Source organism: Salvelinus fontinalis, chromosome 32, assembly GCF_029448725.1.
Source record: "Salvelinus fontinalis isolate EN_2023a chromosome 32, ASM2944872v1, whole genome shotgun sequence".
Taxonomy (NCBI): domain Eukaryota; kingdom Metazoa; phylum Chordata; class Actinopteri; order Salmoniformes; family Salmonidae; genus Salvelinus; species Salvelinus fontinalis.
Window position 1 is genome coordinate 13577674 of NC_074696.1, and position 19388 is coordinate 13597061.

General features: G+C 42.8%; 3 protein-coding genes across 4 annotated transcripts; all 3 read left to right on the forward strand.

Annotated features, from left to right (window-relative positions):
- The first annotated feature begins 683 nt into the window (after positions 1-683).
- Positions 684-7469, forward strand: LOC129830777 (zinc finger protein 287-like). 2 transcript variants are annotated; one of them, XM_055893487.1, is made up of 4 exons: positions 684-1039; positions 1397-1554; positions 2452-2524; positions 6121-7469. In XM_055893487.1, exons 1-4 carry the CDS (start codon positions 814-816, stop codon positions 7143-7145), a joined length of 1482 nt encoding a protein of 493 aa, XP_055749462.1. In that variant the 5' UTR covers positions 684-813; the 3' UTR covers positions 7146-7469. The 2 variants fall into 2 exon arrangements, with proteins under 2 accessions (XP_055749462.1, XP_055749460.1); XM_055893485.1 differs by having other exon boundaries at positions 685-1039; positions 1385-1554.
- Positions 7470-7559: 90 nt separating this feature from the next.
- Positions 7560-11277, forward strand: LOC129830776 (protein sister of odd and bowel-like). The gene is made up of 4 exons (XM_055893484.1): positions 7560-8123; positions 8253-8347; positions 9680-9788; positions 9904-11277. Exons 1-4 carry the CDS (start codon positions 7871-7873, stop codon positions 11097-11099), a joined length of 1653 nt encoding a protein of 550 aa, XP_055749459.1. The 5' UTR covers positions 7560-7870; the 3' UTR covers positions 11100-11277.
- Positions 11278-11460: 183 nt separating this feature from the next.
- Positions 11461-17529, forward strand: LOC129830778 (zinc finger protein 792-like). Its single transcript, XM_055893488.1, has 4 exons — positions 11461-12082; positions 14824-14921; positions 14998-15100; positions 15722-17529. The coding sequence occupies exons 1-4, from the start codon at positions 11779-11781 to the stop codon at positions 16555-16557; spliced, it is 1341 nt and encodes a 446-aa protein (XP_055749463.1). The 5' UTR covers positions 11461-11778; the 3' UTR covers positions 16558-17529.
- Positions 17530-19388: the final 1859 nt, after the last annotated feature.

The following is a 19388-nucleotide window of genomic DNA, read 5'->3' on the forward strand; positions in this document are numbered from 1 at the left end:
TACGACAACTCTGACCCCCAGAGGACACCATACTTATGGTCTCCACAGAGGATGCATCCCTAGCCGTGCCCTCAGAGTATGTGCTGACTGGGATCGAACCCAGATCTGTAGTGACGCTTCTAGCACTGTGATGCAGTGCCTTAGACCGCTGCGCCACTAAATATGTCTGGGCAAAGTCTCTGTGAGGCATATCTACCCTTACAAAATCGTCTGACAAAGCACAAGCTCCATTCACTTTATCTGTCATCTGTACTGTTCTATTTCTACGTTCCCAACTCATAGGAATCCCCACTCAGATAACTACTTTGAAATGGGAGAAGCCCTCAATTGCAATGCCCATGCTAAAACAGGTTATATCCATGATGAGTCCTATCTATCTCTCTGATAACGGGCACAACTCTGATATAGTTGTTTTTTTACCCCAACGTTTGTGAGATGCCTTATGCATCCACTTATCAGTGCATTTGTAACAACCTAATCATTACAAAACGTATATTCGGCTAAATAAGTCACGTAGCAAATTAGCAATAAAATGCTTCGTTGAACAAATTCGACACTTATTTCCTCCATACAAAAATTCCTCACTTTCGTAAACAGATTTCGGGCTGAGTAAAACGTCTCGCTTCGCCTCTTCCTCTGGTATTTATTGCAATTCATACTCCGATCTGTGAAAGGCAGCAATACGCAACAAAGCGTCTAGTCTGCCGAAAAACCACACGAAGAAGAAGAATCGGTATCTCCGCCAGTAGCCAATTTCCTTCTCTTACTGTCAGGTGTTGAACCACACGCATCAACTTTTGTATTTGTGTAACTATGTCTTTCGAACTTGCCTTTCGTTCTCGTGTTGCCTTCATTATGGAAACCTTGACAGCAACAGCCTTGCAAGACATTTGTCAATTTATGGAATTAACGTATGCTGCTCTTCGAGTGGAAATATTGCAAGAGCAAAACCGAAGTTCGACGACAAAATTGCATGCGATGGAGAATAGCGAGGGGAAGGAAAAGCCTGCGAACAATATGGAGAGCGTTCGAGAAGACGGTGAGATTAAATATTTACAGATAGTTATGCTTATTGACTATTTGTCTGTAGGAAGCTAGGAGACAAATAATACACTAGCTGGCAGTCGCCTGAATGTGCAGCCCCGGAGGGTGCTGTTATTACTGACTGGATAATAGCGCCCTCTGTTGGACCTTAGGGCTATAGTCTGTAGGGGGCACCCTACTCCCCCAGTAGTGAAAAGGTGATTTGCAAATACTATTCTAAATATATGCAATCATGACGATTGATGGCATATTTCTACTACATGTTTTTGTGAAATCTGAGCCTCGTTAATCTGAGCCTCGTATGACCAACATTTTCAAAAAATCTCAATTTGTATGTTAGCCCGCTCATCAGGTTTCAGAAACTTCCCAGTCGTGGAGCAAATCCTCAATGAACAAGAGGCCAATGGTCTTTGGCTAGAAGGTGATCCTACTGTGGAAGATGAAGGTCCACCGTCACTTTTACCAGAGGAAGAACAGCCATCACAGGCTTTTGGTCAGATGACAGACAAGGTGAGTGGAGCTTGTGCTTTGGCTGACGATTTTTGTAAGGGTAGATATGTCTCACAGAAACTAGGCCCAGACATATTTAATTGAAAACCATGCAAGCGCACGCCCAGCGAAAATGTGAATGTGTAGCAGGCCTTTGACTGTAAATAGTATATTAAGGCTTTGAATGACCCTTAGATAAATTCAATAGGGCTTTCCGAGTGGCGCAGCGGTCTAAGGCATTGCATCGCAGTGCTAGAGGCGTCACTACAGATCCGGGATCGATCCCGGTCTGTGTCGCAGCCGGCTGCAACTGGGATACCCATGAGGCGGCGCACAATTGGCCCAGCGTCGTCTGGGTTAGGGGAGGGTTTGGTTGCTGGGATGTTCTTGTCCCATTGTGCTCTAGCGACTCCTGTGGCGGGCTGGGTGCAGGCACGCTGACACGGTGGCAAGTTGGGCGGTGTTTCCTCCGACACATTGGTGCGTCTGGCTTCCGGGTTAAGCGAGCAGTGTGTCAAGAAGCAGTGCGGCTTGGCAGGGTTGTGTTTCAGAGGATGCATGGCTCTCGACCTTAGACTCTCCCGAGTCCGTACAGGACTTGCAGTGTTAGGACAAGACTAACTACCAATTGGATATCACGGAAAAGTGATATATATAAAAACTCAAAATACCATCTAGGCTACAGATAAACCTTTTTATTGGCTGTTTTCAAAGATTCTCAGTTAAACATAAAATATGCCCTTCCAAATATATTTGTTTGTATTAAATATATTCCATGATTTTGGTGTCATTCCCCTGCTGTATTATGTTTTGTAATGGAAAACCCCTACAACAAGATGCTTGTCTAACTGTTGCTGTATGATCTACTCTCTTAAAGGCTGATAAGAGTTAATAACACCATTGGTTGTCTTTTGGAAGGGAGTGGAGACATGTTCAGCACCACTGGTCATTAAACAGGAGGAAACGGATGATGATGTCATGGAGTCTCAAGGTCAGTTGAAGCTATTATTGTATTACGTGTTCAAGCTCTACAGCATGAGTAAAAGTGCCTTCAGAAACGATTCAAACCCCTTGACTTATTCCACGTTTTGTTACACCCTGAATTCAAAATGGATTAAATCAAAAATACAAAAATTCTCACCCATTCTCACCCAATAATGACAAAGTGAAAACGTGTTTTAAGAAATGTTTCCAATTTTGAGCAACTCCAGCCGCCGCTTGGCATTGCGCATGGTGATCTTAGGCTTGTGTGTGGCTGATCGACCATGGAAACCAATTTCATGAATCTCCCGGGCAAACAGTTTCTGTGCTGACGTTGCTTCCAGAGGCAGTTTGGAACTCGTGAGTGTTGCAACCAAGGACAGGCGATTTTTGTGCGCTACACACTTCAGCGGTCCCATTCTGTGAACTTGTGTGGTCTACCACTTTGTGGCATTGTTGCTCCTAGGACGTTTCCACTTCACAATAGCAGGACTTACAGTTGACTGGGGCAGTTCTAGCAGGAAAAAAACATTTTTACGAACTGACTTGATGGTGGCATCCTATGACTGTGCCATGTTGAAAGTCACTGAGCTCTTCAGTAAGGCCATTTTACTGCAAATATGGAGATTGCATGGCTGTGTGCTCGTTTTAATTTGTAATAATTTTTAAAAATATATAAATATATTTTTTTTTACGTCTGTCGGCAACGGGTGTGGCTGAAATTGCAGAATCTGCTAATTTGAAGGGGTGTCCACATACTTTTTTGTATATATAGTGTACCTGACCTGCCGGCCCTACCTACCTGGCCGGCCCTGCTTCCCCGGATTGCCGGCTGGCCCTGCTGACCTGGCCGACCGGACCCTGAGTCAATACTTTCAAGAAGCACCTTTGGCGGCAATTACCTCTTTGTGTTGTCTTGTGCAGAGCTGATAGATGTTCCCATCTGGATTTGGGTATTTTCTCTTTTTTTCATTGTCGATTTTTTTCAATCTCTGTTAAATTAGATGGGGAGCGGCGGTGAACAGCAATCTTCAAGTCTTTCCATAGATTTTCAATGGGATTCTGGTCTGGGCTTTAGCTGGGCCACTCAATGACTTTTACACAATTGTTCTGAGGCCATTCCAGCATTGCTTTGGCTGTATACTTGGGTTTGTTCTGTTGGATCGTAAATATTCGCACCAGTCTAAGGTCATTTGCACTCTGAAGCAGGTTCTTATCAAGGATTTGTCTGTATTTGGCTCCATTCATTGTTCCCTCTATCCTTACTAGTCTCTCAGTCCCTGCCGCTGAAAAGTGTCCCCATAGCATGATGCTGCCACCACCATGCTTCGTGGTAGGGATGGTGTTAGATGGGTGATGAGCTGTGCCTGGTTCTCCAGACATAGCGCTTTGCAATCAGCCCAAAGAGTAAAATGTTGGTCTCATCGGACCAAAGAATCCTTTTCCTTATGCTCTCTTTCACATGTAGTTTTGTAAACTCCAGCCGTGATGTCATTTGCCTTTTTCTCAGAAGTGGCGTCCGTCTGGCCACTCTTACGTAAAGCCCAGATTGGTGAAGTGCTATAGAGACTGTTGTCCTTCTAGCAGGTTCTCCCATCTCAGGCAAGGAACTCTGTATTTATGTTGATGGTTATTGGTCACCTCCCTGACCAAGGTTCTTCTAGCCCGTTTGCTCAGTTTGGTTGGACAACCAGTTCTTGGCAGAGTCTGGGTAGTTATGTATTTTTTCCATTGCCCAATGATGGAGACCACTGTGCTCTTGACTGTTTCCAACACTGGAAATTGTTTTATAACCTTACCCAGAGAATTCTATCAGATCTACATACAGTACCTTGGACATAATGGAATAGTTTCTGCTCTGACACATACACTATCCATTGTGGTAACTTTATATAGACGGAGGTGCGTTCAGTGCCCCCCCCCAAAAAAATATTGAACAGACTTTTGGGGTATGTTTGCTCCCGTTTCGGTGGGTGTGGTGAGCTTGAAGCAATGAGTGTGGCATACAGTATTTAAAGGGCAGTGGCCTTACTGACAAAGTTCCCCAACCCACAACCACATACAGTGTATTCAGGCCCCTCGAATTTTTCCACATTTTGTTACGTTACAGCCTTATTCTAAAATGGATTTAGTTGTTTTTTTCCCCGTCAATCTACACACAACACCCCATAATGGGAATGCAAAATCGGGTTTTATTTTTTTGTAGCAAATGTATTAAACAAAAAACAGATCACATTTACATAAGTATTCAGACCCTATACTCAGTACTTTGTTGACGCACCTTTGGCAAAGATTACAGACTCAAGTCTTATTGGGTATGACGCTACAAGCTTGGCAAACCTGTATTTGGAGTTTCTCTCATTCTCCTCTGCAGATCCTCAAGTTGGGTCAGGTTGGATGTGGATTTGCTGCACAGCTATTTTCATGGGGATTTTCGATTGGGTTCTGGCTGGGCCACTCAAGGACATTCAGAGACTTGTCCCGAAGCCACTCCACATTGTCTTGGCTGTGTGCTTTAGGTCGTTGTCCTACCGGAAGGTGATCTTTCGCTGAGGTCTCAAGAGCAGGTTTTCATCATGAATTTCTCTGTACTTTGCTCCGTTCAACTTTCCCTCAATCCTGACTAGTCTCCCAGTCCCTGTCGCTGAAAAACATCCTCACAGCATGATGCTGCCACTACCATGCTTCGCCATATGGATGGTGCCAGGTTCCCTCCAGACGTGACGCCAAAGAGTTCAATCTTGATTTCATCAGACCAGAGAATCTTGTTTCTGGCTTTTGGCAAACTCCAAGTGGGCTGTCATGTGCCTTTTTAATGAGGAGTGGCTTCCGTCTGTCCACTGTACAATAAAGGCCTGATTGGTGGAGTGCTGCAGAGATGGTTGTCCTTCTGGAAGGTTCTCCCATCTCCACAAAGGAACTTTAGAGCTCTGTCTGAGTGATCATCGGGTTCTTGGTCACCTCCCTGACCAAGGCCCTTCTCCCCGATTTCTCAGCTCTAGGAAGACTCATGGTGGTTCCAAACATCATACATTTAAGAATGATGGAAGCCATGTGTTCTTGGGAGCCTTCAATGCTGCAGAAATGTTTTGGTACCCTTCCCCAGATCTGTGCTTAGACACAACCCTGTCTCTGAGCTCTACGGACAATTCCTTTGACCTCACGGCTTGGTTTTTGCTCTTACATGCACTGTCAACTATGGGACCTTTATATAGACAGGTGTATGCCTTTCCAAATCATGTCCAAGCAATTGAATTTACCACAGGTGGACTCCAATCAAGTTGTAGAAACATCAAGGATGATCAATGGAAACAGTATGCACCTGAGCTCAATTGAGTTTCATAGCAAAGAGTGTGAAAGTTATTTCATTTTCAATAAATGTGCAAAAATGTATAAAAACATTTTCACTTTGTCATTATGGCGTATTGTGTAGATGGGTGAGAACAAAAATTTCATCAATTTTGAATTCAGCAACAAAATGTGGAATAAGTCAAGGGGTATGAATACTTCCTGAAGGCACTGTATGCTCTTAGCTTCTAATGGACAATATGGCGAGTCACTGTGAAACAAACCTGTAAAATGTATTGTTGGTGAATGCCTTTCCAGGTTACAGTGTGTGGATGCCAGAAACTCACAAGACCAACCAGAATATCACAGGAGAAAGTGATGAGTACGAGAGAAGTCAAGCCTCTAGGGGATCCAAAGAACTTGGACTCGACGACTTTAAGAAAGAACAGAGTCTGTTGCTGGTGTCAATTGAGGATGCTGCAGCTCCCACAAAGAAGAAGAAATATAACATAAGATACACCTGTAAAATATGTGGAAAGACTGGGACCAAGAAAGGCAGAATGACAAGTCACTTGATAACACACGAAGGGCCTTCTAGTTGTGATATTTGTGATGAGAAATTCAAGCATCAGAACGGCTTGAATAAGCACAAGCTACTCAAACACAGTGTGAAACCCTACAGTTGCTTTGTGTGCGGAAAGATGTTTTTATATTCTAAAATACGTGACTACCATGAGCGCATACACGTTGGAGAAGACTACTGGTGCGCGGACTGTGGTAAGACGTTCAAGGAGCGCCAGGATCGCGACACCCACGAGTGCATTGTTTGCAAGGGAGACCGGCCCTACAGCTGCTCCGAGTGCAACAAGGACTTTGAAAGGCAGTACCATCTCAAACAACACCAGCTGGAAAAACACCCTCTAATGGTGGAGCAGACTGTCGAACCAGAACCTGAGTCCAAGCACTTTGAGGACCAACAGAGACAGTTTGAGTCAGCTGAGAGTTCTGAGGCACCCATAAGGAGTGAACCGATACAATACACTTGTGAAATATGTGGAACAACTTGGGCGACTCAAAATAGCATGCGTTCTCACATGTTTATACATAGAAAAATACAAAGAAGGAAACACTATACCTGTGACGTCTGTGGCAAGGTATTTAGGCTCAAATCACCTTTCACCAAACATCAGCTCAGACACAAAGGAGACCTGCCCTTCAGCTGCTCAGAGTGCAACCAGGACTTTAAAAGTCAGTACCACCTTAAAAAACACCAGCTTCAAAAACACCCTCTAAAGGTGGAGCAGCCATGTTCTGATCATGATCTTTTATTGACAGCGACCTGAAGGCTGATATCGGTGCCCTTGGTTGGTAAGTTCAGGTCCCACAACCTGAGTTGAACAATGATCGTGGTGATGATGTCTAACGTGTGCTCTGTCTGAGAATGTCAGCTACTATTTATGCTCTTCACTGAACATGACCCAATTAAAATGGCTGCAACTGAATGAACATTTTTAAGTGTAAGAATATTTGGTTTTAATGTCTCATTTTTTCGTCTGTATTTTTGTCTTTGGCAAAATTTGATATTTACTTTTGTTTGAAAAGCATGATTTAGGCTACGTGGTTGTTAAATAGCTTGTCGTATTTGAATAAAAACATATCCAAACTTACGTTTCCATTTTATAAACAGGGCAAAATATTTGGAAAGAGTGAGCGATTACTGATTTTGTAAATGCAGAGCAACTTTCTCCACCTGAAACTGAATGTGTTTACTTTTGTGACATGGTGAGCTCTCCTATAGAGGGAGGCGGAATCAGATTAGAACAGCACCCTAAATCAATTGGGTCGATAAACTGGTATTTACGGTAGACTAACGCAATGACCTCTGCCACCCGGAAGTAAACAATGACATGTTAACGGCTAGCGAGCTGAACACAAGATAAACAATATCGCCGAAGATTTTCACAGAAATATAGGTAGTGCTTTTTGATGACATGGTAATTTTACTCTACAAACCATTAATCAAATACACTTAATGTGTAAGCTTTGAGTGAAATAACGTTAAGCGATAATGTCGAATTCTGTACCTTTTCACTCTCAGCTCGCCTCCATCATGGAGGTATTGGCTAACGCGGCAGTGGCAGAAATCTGCCAACTTGTAGACGATGGCTATGCCGTGTTGCGCCTTGAAATATCGAGAACTCAGAGCGAAAACCAGGCTTTGAAGAACAAACTACACCTGGTGGAGGTTCGTTCTAGGGAACGATCTGTCAAAAGAAGCATCGTACCCCCATTGTCGATCTGTTTTGGTGCGCAAGGAACAGGTGAGTTTCTATAGTTTACCAATGCAATGATAGACATTGTGAGTTTTGGTGCAGGAAATATTATTTATGGACTGCATGTTCTCAATGCCGTGCATGTCATGAATCTATTGTTTTTCCACTCTGATATAGATCAAGTCGAAAAGAAGAAGCAGTCCCCCAGTGTAAGGAGAAATGGAGGATCCGTGGTGTTGTGGGACAGGAGCACTAGGACTGTCAGTGAAGAGGTTAATGGATTCTTAGTTACATATCTTATATATTAGATTAGATTCTATATATCAGATTAGATTAGATCTTATATATAGATTTGCAGACAAATCTATCTGCACTCTTGCACTTTTCTTAAATTGTTCCCCATTTCTTAAAAAAGTACGTTGATCACCAGATTTTCAACACTGCTTATTTTTGTACATTTAAGTTGAACATTTTAATTTAAAAAAATCAAGATGATGGCATGGAGAAAATTATTGGCACCCCAGGGCTAGTACTTGCTTGCAAAGCCTTTGGCCAAGATAACTGTAGACAAGCGCTTCTTGTAGCCATCAATGAGCTTGCTGCACCTTTCTACTGACAATTTGGCTCACTTTTCAGCCGTAAACGGCTATAATTGTTTAATATTGGAGGGATGCCCTCCATCAACTGCTGTTTTTAGATCTTGCCATAGGTTTTTGAGGTGATTCAGATCTGGACTCTGCTGGCCACTCCATAACATTCCAGCCTCTCTTCTTAACCATTCCTGGTTGCTTGTGTGTTTGGGGTTGTTGTCCTGCTGGAAGACCCATAACAATCCAACAGAGACACAGTTTTTGGACACTGGGTTTAACATTGGACTACAAAACACCTGAATCTGCTGATGTCATGATGGCTTGCACACTACCAGAGGTGGGGAAGGTGTTCTTTTCATTGAATGCTTAATTTGGTCGTCAGTAAATACAGCTCTGATCTGTATTGCCAAAGAGTTCCATTTTTTATATTGGTCCACAGAACATTTGGGTGGATTTTTGGTAAGTTAAATCAGGCATTTTGTGTCTCCTTCAGCAGTGTGATCTTCCTATGTTTACCAACAACCAAACAAAGCATTCAAAGAAAATATCACCCTCCCCACAATCAATTATGGGGGAGGTTTGACAATACTGTGGGGTTAATTTGCTGCTTCTGGGGGCCTTGAATGTTTGCAAGATATTATGAAGGTGTTTTGGTTCAACCCAGTGTCTCTGTTGAAGGTCATTGGTCTTCCAGTAGGACAACGACCCCAAACACACATAAAAAAGCACCCTGGAATGCTTCAAGAAGAAGCGCTGGACTGTTCTGGAGTGGCCAATGAAACTTAAGTTTACAAAAATGACATTGATTCTGCAATGTTGAAAATCCAATAAGGTGTGGTGACCAAAAGTTAGATAAAAAAAAAAGTATAATTTCATTTTATTTTAGAATAAATGGGGAATTATTTAAGAGCACACTACAACTGTAGTTATAGACTGTGTGGTTATTCCTGGAGTGAACTTGAGGATACAGCAGGACAGTTAGAGTTCAGTCCAATTCCTCCTCTTGTTTTGCAGAAAATGGACACAACTGAGCATCCTGAGGTAGTGGTTGTAAAAGAGGAGAAATTGGAAGAGGAGCTGAGAGACTGTGGCTCAAAGCACAACCAGCAACCCAGGAGACTGAGTAGGTACCACACTTACCAATAGGATGGGGCCATAATGGTCTAGTTACAAAACGTTCACAATCGCATCATGAAATTCATGTTTTTATTTTCTCTCTATCTCATTCTTGTCCTCAGTTAGTGTGTCTCAGTCTCTTGTTGCTGTGAACGATCAAATCCTGAATGCAGAAACTTCACCTGTGGAGGTAGCTGAGGAGAAGCGAGACTGCGACAACCAGAGGCTCCAACAGACCGTGAACGGACACAGCACGGCAAGCCAGCACACACACAGCTCGGACTGTGTGACATATCAGAGAGAGAGTCATACAGCAGCTGGCCTCTCTCGCATAGAGGATGGCAGAGACATGCTTGATCCGTCTTGTTCTTATTTGGTGGAAACTGACTCTACTAAGTCACTTGATGCCCAGCCGCCCTTGACTCAGAGTGGAGTCACAACCTTGTGTGACAGTATGGCTTCCTCTGCCTCACTGGGCTGGAAGCAGGAGGCCGGAGGAGTTGACACTCTTAAAATGGAGGGAGGAATGCCCTCTTGGACCAAAGGGAGGGATATTGGAATGGGCCTGGCTGCTCAGTGTGGAGTTGACATCCCTGGGAAAAACAGGGAGGGTGTTCAGCTGGGGAACGGCACAAACGTCTGTCCTCAGAGCAACGTTAACTTAAGGGAGAGCGAGTCATCGGAAGGGCGCAAGTCCAGTGAACCAGATGTAAAAGGATTCGATACCTCCTTAGACTATTTTTTCTCTCCGTCAGAAATGGCCGGGATACAGACTCACCACCAAGGTGACGGCGCTGGAGGCGAGGAGCTGACCTCTTGTCCGTATCCCGGCGACGATGGTTTCGTCAGCCCTTCAAACTCGACACAAGGGGGCCTCCTCTTCTCAAACAGACTGGTCAACTGCCAGGAATGTGGACGGCTGTTCTCCAACTCGCTAGACCTCGCACTGCACCAAAGAATTCACATGGGGGAGAAACTCTTCAGCTGCGCCCAGTGTGACAAGCAGTTCCTCCACCTGCACCAGCTCAAGACCCACCAGAGAATACACACCAGGGAGAAACCATTTAGCTGCTCCCAATGCGGGAAGCGCTTCTCCCAGTCCAGCCACATCAAGAGACACATGAGTGTTCACACAGGAGAAAAACGGTTTGGCTGCAGCGTATGCGGCAAGAAGTTTTCACAATCCTGTAGCCTCAAAGTGCACCAGAGCGTCCACACCGGAGAGAGACCGTTCAGCTGCACTCAGTGCGGGAAGAGTTTCTCTGTGCTCGGGAACCTAATGAGGCACCAGAGTGTCCACAGTAGAAAGCAGGATTAAGTCTTGAATAATTAATGGACACTGCATTCTGTTTATATTGTGTTGGTAAAATATTATGGATATAATGATGAGTTTTGTACATCGTGCACGGTAAACATTGTTGTTTTGTGATAATATCCTGACGTAAACTGTCTCTTGGTGTGATGTGAACATATTAAAACATTACCCTGAAAATGAATGTGGAGTTATCATGTTTGTTCAGTGCATTGAATGAAAAACTGCTCCAAGTCACTAAATGATGAGCCTATTGCTATTAAACCTACTACTTCATCAAAGGCTGCTCTGCAAACGTGGGTTGTCAAGATTTATTCAAATTTTTTGGGTAAGGCTATTATGTTTAACAATTAAAAATTCTATGTAAAATATTGGTTTGGTGTGTAAGCTCTCGTGCAGTGTAATGTTTTGTTTAGAATAGTTGTTTTAGTCCTGTCTCCACTTTCAAACTCGGAAGGTGGCGGTAATGTGCTACTCCACAGTCAAACAAGAAGAGCGGTACGTCATCAACAGGCGACACGATAGCATCCTTCTAGACCCGAAGCAGTATCGTTATTCAACAATAACAAGCTAGGGCTTTACATAAGTATTCAAACTAGTATAATCATCCGACATTTTTAAGCAACGATAGGCAATTTGGCTTAAGTATTTCGGTTGTAGATTAAACGGTGCATGAAGAGCAGAAATGGCAACAATGGCGGACTGTGTTGGTTATCAATTGCAAATAGCTTCGATAATGGAGGTGCTAGCCAATTCGGCTGTGGTCGAGATCTGCAAAATTGTTGATGATGGTTATTCCTCTCTGCGTTCCCAAATGGAGCAGGAAAGAGTGCAAATTGAGAGGGAGAGAGAGCAAACCGAGAAAGAGAAATATGTGCTCCGACGAAAATTACGCGAAATGGACGTGAAGATGCGGAGCTATGAGCGAAGACTCAGAAGACGCGACCTACGGAATGAAATGCATGCAGTTAATTTTAGACCACATGAAGGTACCGACAGCTTATTATTTATATATATATATTGTGTGTATATATATATAAACAGGGCTGGGTTTCTAAATGCAATCCGTTAGTTACCTGTCAAATTGTAATCAGCAACGTAATGTTTGGCTTGCCCAAACTCCCTAACGTAATCTGATTACTTTCACTTTAAGAGGCATTAGAAGGTAAAAATGAATATTACCAATTGAACGACAGCTATTGCGGGATAAATAAATGTTAGCGTTTACATAGTTTGCCATAAATCGATGTTGCATTTTACTGTATGGGTTGGTTATGTAGGCTTCTTCGAACCCATTACTTTCTACTACAGAAAATAATACAATTGGGTTATCTTTACATTAACAAAGTCTGTCCGATTTCCAGTCATTCCAATTAATTGAATACCCCATGATCTTCAAGAATACGACTTGAAATATATATTAGCCAAATTCTTTTAACGGAGCATAACCCCAAAACGAAGGATTTATTAACCTACTCTGGTGTTTATGTTGTCATGGAGGACTGATTGGCCTCATTGCTTCAAATTGAAAAATAAATGCTGCTCTCATGGAATGGCATGCATTGAGCACTACCGAAAAGTGCCATTTGCTTAAGAAAAATGAATGACATATGCTGCATTTGCTATAGGCCTAATGTTTATGTTTTTGTTGCTGACGCTTTGATATTTCCATAATTTGCATCTGTTTACATCTATCAAAAGTGCGCGAGTTTGAGCATGTGTCTTAGGTCTATGGACACCCATACAAAACAATATTTCAGTTTTGAAACTGCAGTAAAAGTGCAGTCGACTGTGGTATTTTGGACGCAGTAATTGCAGTTGAACTGCAGGTATACAGCACTGTAACTGCAGTTATACTGCAAAATTACTGAAGTAAAAAAATAGTCATTTTGAACGCAGTATTTGCGACATACTGCAGTTATACTTCTCTCTAACTGCAATCTTTTTTTGTGAGGGCAATTTTTTGGAATCAGCACAAATTAGATTGAGCAATAAAATCCCCACTCGTGGACTTCTTAAATTAAACTTGTGTTTGACAGTATGGAGCACAATACCATGGAGTGTAGAAGGGAGGAACTCCCTCAAACTGTTATTCCATAGGGTGGGATCAACATTATGCAGCTGTTGCGAGAGTGCATATTTCACTGGCTGTTCAATTGAACCATTATTGGGATAAAGTACATACACTGTTCAGAAAGTATTTGTACCCCTCGACTTTGTTGTGTTACAGCCTGAATTCGGAATGGATGAAATATGTTGTTTTCTCACCCATCTACACACATCACCCCATAATGACAAAGTGAAAACATGTTTTTAGAAATGTTTGCCCGTTTATTGAAAATTAAATACAGATATTTCATTTACATAAGTATTCACACCCCTGAGTCAATACTTTGTAGAAGCAACTTTGGCAGCGTTTACAGTGGTGAGTCTTTCTGGGTTAGTCTCTAAGAGCTTTCCACACCTGGATTATGCAACATTTGCCACTTATTATTAAAAAAAATCTTCAAGCTCTGTCAAATCGTCCACTCAGCAACATTCACTGTCGTCTTGGTAAGCAACTCCAGTGTAGTTTTGGCCATGTTTTAGGTTAACGTCCTGCTGAAAGGTGAATTAATCTCCCAGTGTCTGGTGGAAAGCAGACTGAACCAGGTTTTCCGCTAGGATTTTGCCTATACTTAGCTCCATTCAGATACTTTTTTATCCTTAAAAACTCCCCAATCCTTAATGATTACAAGCATACCCATAACATAATTCAGTCATCACTATGCTTGAAAATACGAAGTGGTGTACTCAGTAATGTTTTGTTTTGGATTTGCCCCAAAAAGTGAATTGCTTTGCCACATTTTTTGCAGTATGTGGAAAAGGTCAAGGGGTGTGAATACTTTTTGAATGCATTGTATACATTTGTGAACAACCATCAACCACAATCCGGCAAAGGTGCAAATGGCTAAATGAGAGAACAGCAGTGTGATTCACATCAATGCGCTATGTAAATATCAATAATAGGTGATATCCGTATCGTTCGTAGGCTACAACACTGCTGTCATCCTTACCTCTAAGTGTTTATACAAGTTGGATGATCTTTGGATGCCGACAGCAGTCGCACCATTGGAAGACACAGCTTGGACTGTAGCCTACAAAAGCCTATTACTGCTCTTTTCCCGCGATCCATCAAATGCATTTTGTGTGTCATCATAGTTGTCTCTGACTTGTGGTCAGACTCGCTCAGGCTAAACAAACTTAACTTGCGCCTTTTTTAAATGCGGATTTGAATATCATCGAGAAAACTGAAAAATTCTCGCAAACATCGTTTCTGAATTTAAAAGTCATCCTAGGAGTAATCCTAGTTTTTCAAAAGTATCTGTAATCTAATTACAATATTTTTCCTGGTAACGGATTAGTTTGTTTCTTTGTAATCAGTTACATGTTACTCCCCAACCCTGGTTATACATGTTTTCCTGTCAGCCAGGACCTGTTTCACTAAGCATATCAGATTAGGAGTGATGATTTAGGATCAATTTAGCCTTTTAACCTGAATCATAATGAATAAGAGCATGGCACCTGATGGGCAGGCCACCTGATGGGCAGACCACCTGATGGGCAGACCACCTGATGGGCAGGCCACCTGATGCTAGATCAGCACTCGTACTCTGAGACACTTTGTGGATATGTGCCCAGATCTTCATACAATGATTTCAATGATCCTAATAATGACAATGCTTCGTAGTTTCAGTGTCTTCAATTGCCATGCCAGTGAGTAATGACCAGGCCCGAGGCCCCCTGGCTACAATCGAGGACCATTCACAATACCACCACATGCCTCAGGTGTGTTTTTGCTGTCAAGATGAACGTAAATGACATGGAATAGGCTGAAACGTAATCTGTATTTTTTTATTTACAGGAAGACAGAACTGCATTGTCCCTAATCAAGCAGGAAAGAGTGGACAGCTGTGGCGTGGACCTGAAGGTAGAACAAAACATCAGCTCAGAGAGTAGACCGACTGGTAAGTTTCAGTGCAGATATTGATTACATAGAACACTTTTATTTACAATCCACTCACTGTTACATTTACATTTTACATTTAAGTCATTTAGCAGACGCTCTTATCCAGAGCAACTTACATTTTTAACCTTTTTTTATGTAACTAGGCAAGTCAGTTAAGAACAAACTCTTATTTTTCAATGACGGCCTAGGAACAGTGGGTTAACTGCCTTGTTCAGGGGCAGAACTACAGATTTGTACCTTGTCAGCTCGGGGATTTGAACTTGCAACCTTTCGGTTACTAGCCCAACGCTCTAACCACTAGGCTACCCTGCCGCCCCAGACCACCTGATGGGCAGGCCACCTGATGCTAGATCAGCACTCGTACTCTGAGACACTTTGTGGATATGTGCCCAGATCTTCATACAATGATTTCAATGATCCTAATAATGACAATGCGTGCTACTGTTGAAATACCCAATACACGTGCTACTACTGGCCTTAGCTGAAGACATCAACTCTTAGCCCTTAGCTGAAGACATCAACTCTTAGGACTTGTGCTGTGTTTAAAGGCAACCTGTTGTATATGATTAGGAATGTCTGATCATTGTGTTGATTACTTCTTTTTCATCATTGATGGTAGTTCCAGAACCCAACGACGATGACAGCGAGAGACATAACGTGGCTGACACTCACAGCTCGCCCACTGCAGCCACAGAGGACCCCACTGAGCCCACTAAGACCAGTGGATCCGACGCTAACCTCAAGTCAGAGATGGGGACAGAGGGTGTGAACCAGAGACCCCAGCAGCCAACAGGACCAGATCTCAGCACAGAGATACTGAATAGCCCCGGTTTGGATCTGGCTCTGATGCAGGAGAGGGTCCTGGGGCATCTGGGGCTTTCCTTGGCCCAGGCAGCAGCCGCAAACGCAGAGGCCGCCGGGCATCCGTCTTGTTCCTACCAAACCCAGGCTGATGTAGAGAGCCAGTCCAGACAGTTCCCGGGCAGCGATATGGGCGTCTTCGCCCCCTTTGACATGACAGCTCCTCCTCCTCTCGCACCGCCAGCGAATCAGAGGCAGCCGCATGGAGCCACGGCGGCGAACGAGCCAATGGGCTGTAACTTCTGCGGCCGCATCTTCCACAGCCAGGCGTCCCTGGAGGTGCACCAGCGGGTCCACACGGGACAGCGGCCATTCAGCTGCCCACACTGCGGCAAGTCATTCGCGCAGCCCAACAACCTCCGGGTGCACCTGCTAATCCACAGTGGCGAAAGGCGGTACCGGTGCTCGATCTGTGGGAAGAGTTTCATTTCGTCAAGTCACCTTAAAAGACACAGGACCGTTCACACCCAGGAGAAACCCTACATCTGCTCTCGGTGCGGCCAGTCCTTCACTCAACTCTGCAGCGTCCGGAGACACAGACAGCAGTCGCGGTGCGGAGAGCCACCTCATGCTCAAAATGAACTCTCTGCTTGACTGTAGAAAAGGTGTTGTACAGTACGTGTGTGTTAGCTGTATCTGAAGTGATTTACACTAGCTATAGGTTTCCTGATCTTGGATGATAGGTCCACAGATAGAAATTGAGAAATGTATGTTAACTCTAAATTAATATTTACCTAAAGATGACACTGTCATTAGTTTTATGTGACTGTTTAGTACAATACATGCTGTCTTACCTTAGTCATAAGGGAAGATGGGATTGTCCCTGGGAAAGGCTTGTTGTTAGAGTAGTACTTTATTGATCCCAACTTGGGAAATGGTTTTATCACTCAGCAACATCATCAAATAATTTTACGACTAGAAGAAGTCCAGGAGGACGAAGCAGGCCATTTCAGAGACCAGTGGATTGGACTGAGCACTCATCTGGCATGGCTGACTTCACTGTGTGACTGAATCACAGGGATGAACGATGCAACTAATCAAAGGTTTTCCTGCATGTTTTGAAGGGGTTTCATGACAGGGTCATTTGAGACCAATGCACGTTCACGTTCTAGTCGGAACTAGGAAACGCTGAAATTTACGTTTTGCTAATTGGCTTTAGTTATCGTAGGTGTTTATACACTTGCTGCGCTGAACAAGTTAGCAAGTCGTAAATGTTTAAGTTCCGACTAGCACATGAACGCGGCAATACTGAGGTATAACACAGGTGAGAAGCAGTTTACACAGGCAGCCCAATTCTGATATTTTTCTCCAAATTGGTCTTTTGACCAATCGCATGAGATCTTTTCACATCCAATCTTTTTCAGAGACGATCTGATTTGTTAAAAGACCAATTAGTTGGGGGAAAAAGATCTGAATTGGGCTGCCTGTGTAAACACAACCGTTGAAATGCACAGTGTGCAGACAGTTTACACAATCAGGTATCGCAAGAGAAGGGTTAATACATGACAGAGGAAGTGCAGGTTTATGCTGTCAAATCAAATAAATGTCAATTAAATTCATGGGAAATTGCCCCCTGGATTGTTTTTTTCTGCAGTATTTTTATTAATTGCTTACACCACTCCAATCACTTATATCTGCTTCCTTGTAAGTAATCACAGCTCTCCAATTGGTTGGATTGGTTATACATATCCAATCAATTGTCTATATATATACACACACTGTATGTGCTAACCTCAAGGAAACAAGAAAGGATGCATTACTTAACCAAATCCCTATCGCGGAAATTCAGCATTACAGCGTGATGGAAATTTAAAAGGCGATGTTCCCGCGTTAATGGAGACTGCACGCACTGTAAACGCTGCAGATGTCGGCGCAATATGAAATCCCATTTCTAGCGTGCTATCTGTAACGCTTCAGCAATCCAGATTGAATCGAGCCCCTAGACCACGGTTATCCAACAGGTACACTACCTTCAAAAGTTTGGGGTCACTTAGAAATGTCCTTGTTTTTGAAAGAAGAGCAAATGTGTCCATTAAAATAACATCAAATTGATCAGAAATACAGTGTAGACATTGTTAATGTTGTAAATGACTATTGTAGCTGGAGACGCCTGATTTTTTAAAATGGAATATCTACATAGGCGTACAGAGGCCCATTATCAGCAACCATCGCTCCTGTGTTCCATCGCTCCTGTGTTCCAATGGCACGTTGCGTTAGCTAATCCAAGTCTTCTAGGCAGAGTTGCAAAGAAAAATCCATATCTCAGACTGGCCAATACAAAGAAAAGCTTAAAATGGGCAAAATAACACAGACACTCATCCTTGAGTCGTCTCTTCACGTTGAGACTGGCGTTTTGCGGGTACTATTTAATGAAGCTGCCAGTTGAGGACTTGTGAGGCGTCTGTTTCTCAAACTAGACACTAATGTACTTGTCCTCTTGCTCAGTTGTGCACCGGCGCCTCCCACTCCGCTTTCTATTCTGGTTAGAGACAGTTTGCGCTGTTCTGTGAAGGGAGTAGTACACAGCGTTCTACGAGATCTTCAGTTTCTTGGCAATTTCTCACATGGAATAGCCTTCATTTCTCAGAACAAGAATAGACTGACGAGTTTCAGAAGAAAGGTCTTTGTTTCTGGCCATTTTGAGCCTGTAATCGAACCCAGAAATGCTGATGCTCCATATACTTAACTAGTCTAAAGAAGGCCAGTTGTATTGCTACTTTAATAAGCACAACCGTTTTCAGCTGTGCTAACATAATTGTAAAAGGTTTTTCTAATTATCAATTAGCCTTTTAAAATTATAAACTTGGATTAGTTAACACAATGTGCCATTTGAACACAGGAGTGATGGTTGCTGATAATGGGCCTCTGTACGCCTATGTAGATATTCCATAAAAAATCTGCCATTTCCAGCTACAATAGTCATTTACAACATTAACAATGTCCACATTGTATTTCTGATCAATTTGATGTTATTTAAATGGACAATTTTTTATTTCTTTTTGAACGGTAGCGTATATGGCGAGCTACCAGTAACTCGCAGCCCACCTATGAGTAGCTCGACAAGCAATTAATGTGTTCCATTGCAAAGCTACTATCCAATCAAAGCCACATTGACATTATCCAACCCCTGGTTAGCCACTTTTGGTTTAAAAAGACAAACGTAACACAATATCTGCCAATTAATTTCCAGCAATATTTTTTTTCCAGAACTCACAATTGGTCTTCTGATGTGATTTGATGATTGTTCGTTGTTTCTCTATGAATAATTGTAATATTGAGTAAAAAAAAAAATATATATATTTTTTTAATTCTTGGTATATCGACAGAAAACGGATATTGTAGACCAAGGACCTGGGGAAGAGTTGCAGGGTAGAGGAGAATAAAATAATGTGCTATAAATTGTGTAGCTCGAGAAATGCTTCGTT

Coding starts and splice junctions, on each gene's coding strand:
- LOC129830776 (XM_055893484.1), top strand. CDS start 7,871: ATGTCGAATTCTGTACCTTTTCACTCTCAGCTCGCCTCCATCATGGAG. Junction 8,124..8,252: donor TTTTGGTGCGCAAGGAACAG/GTGAGTTTCTAT, acceptor ACTCTGATATAG/ATCAAGTCGAAAAGAAGAAG. Junction 8,348..9,679: donor CTAGGACTGTCAGTGAAGAG/GTTAATGGATTC, acceptor CTTGTTTTGCAG/AAAATGGACACAACTGAGCA.
- LOC129830778 (XM_055893488.1), top strand. CDS start 11,779: ATGGCAACAATGGCGGACTGTGTTGGTTATCAATTGCAAATAGCTTCG. Junction 12,083..14,823: donor TAATTTTAGACCACATGAAG/GTACCGACAGCT, acceptor AATGCTTCGTAG/TTTCAGTGTCTTCAATTGCC. Junction 15,101..15,721: donor CTCAGAGAGTAGACCGACTG/GTAAGTTTCAGT, acceptor CATTGATGGTAG/TTCCAGAACCCAACGACGAT.
- LOC129830777 (XM_055893485.1), top strand. CDS start 814: ATGTCTTTCGAACTTGCCTTTCGTTCTCGTGTTGCCTTCATTATGGAA. Junction 1,555..2,451: donor TTGGTCAGATGACAGACAAG/GTGAGTGGAGCT, acceptor GTCTTTTGGAAG/GGAGTGGAGACATGTTCAGC. Junction 2,525..6,120: donor TGATGTCATGGAGTCTCAAG/GTCAGTTGAAGC, acceptor ATGCCTTTCCAG/GTTACAGTGTGTGGATGCCA.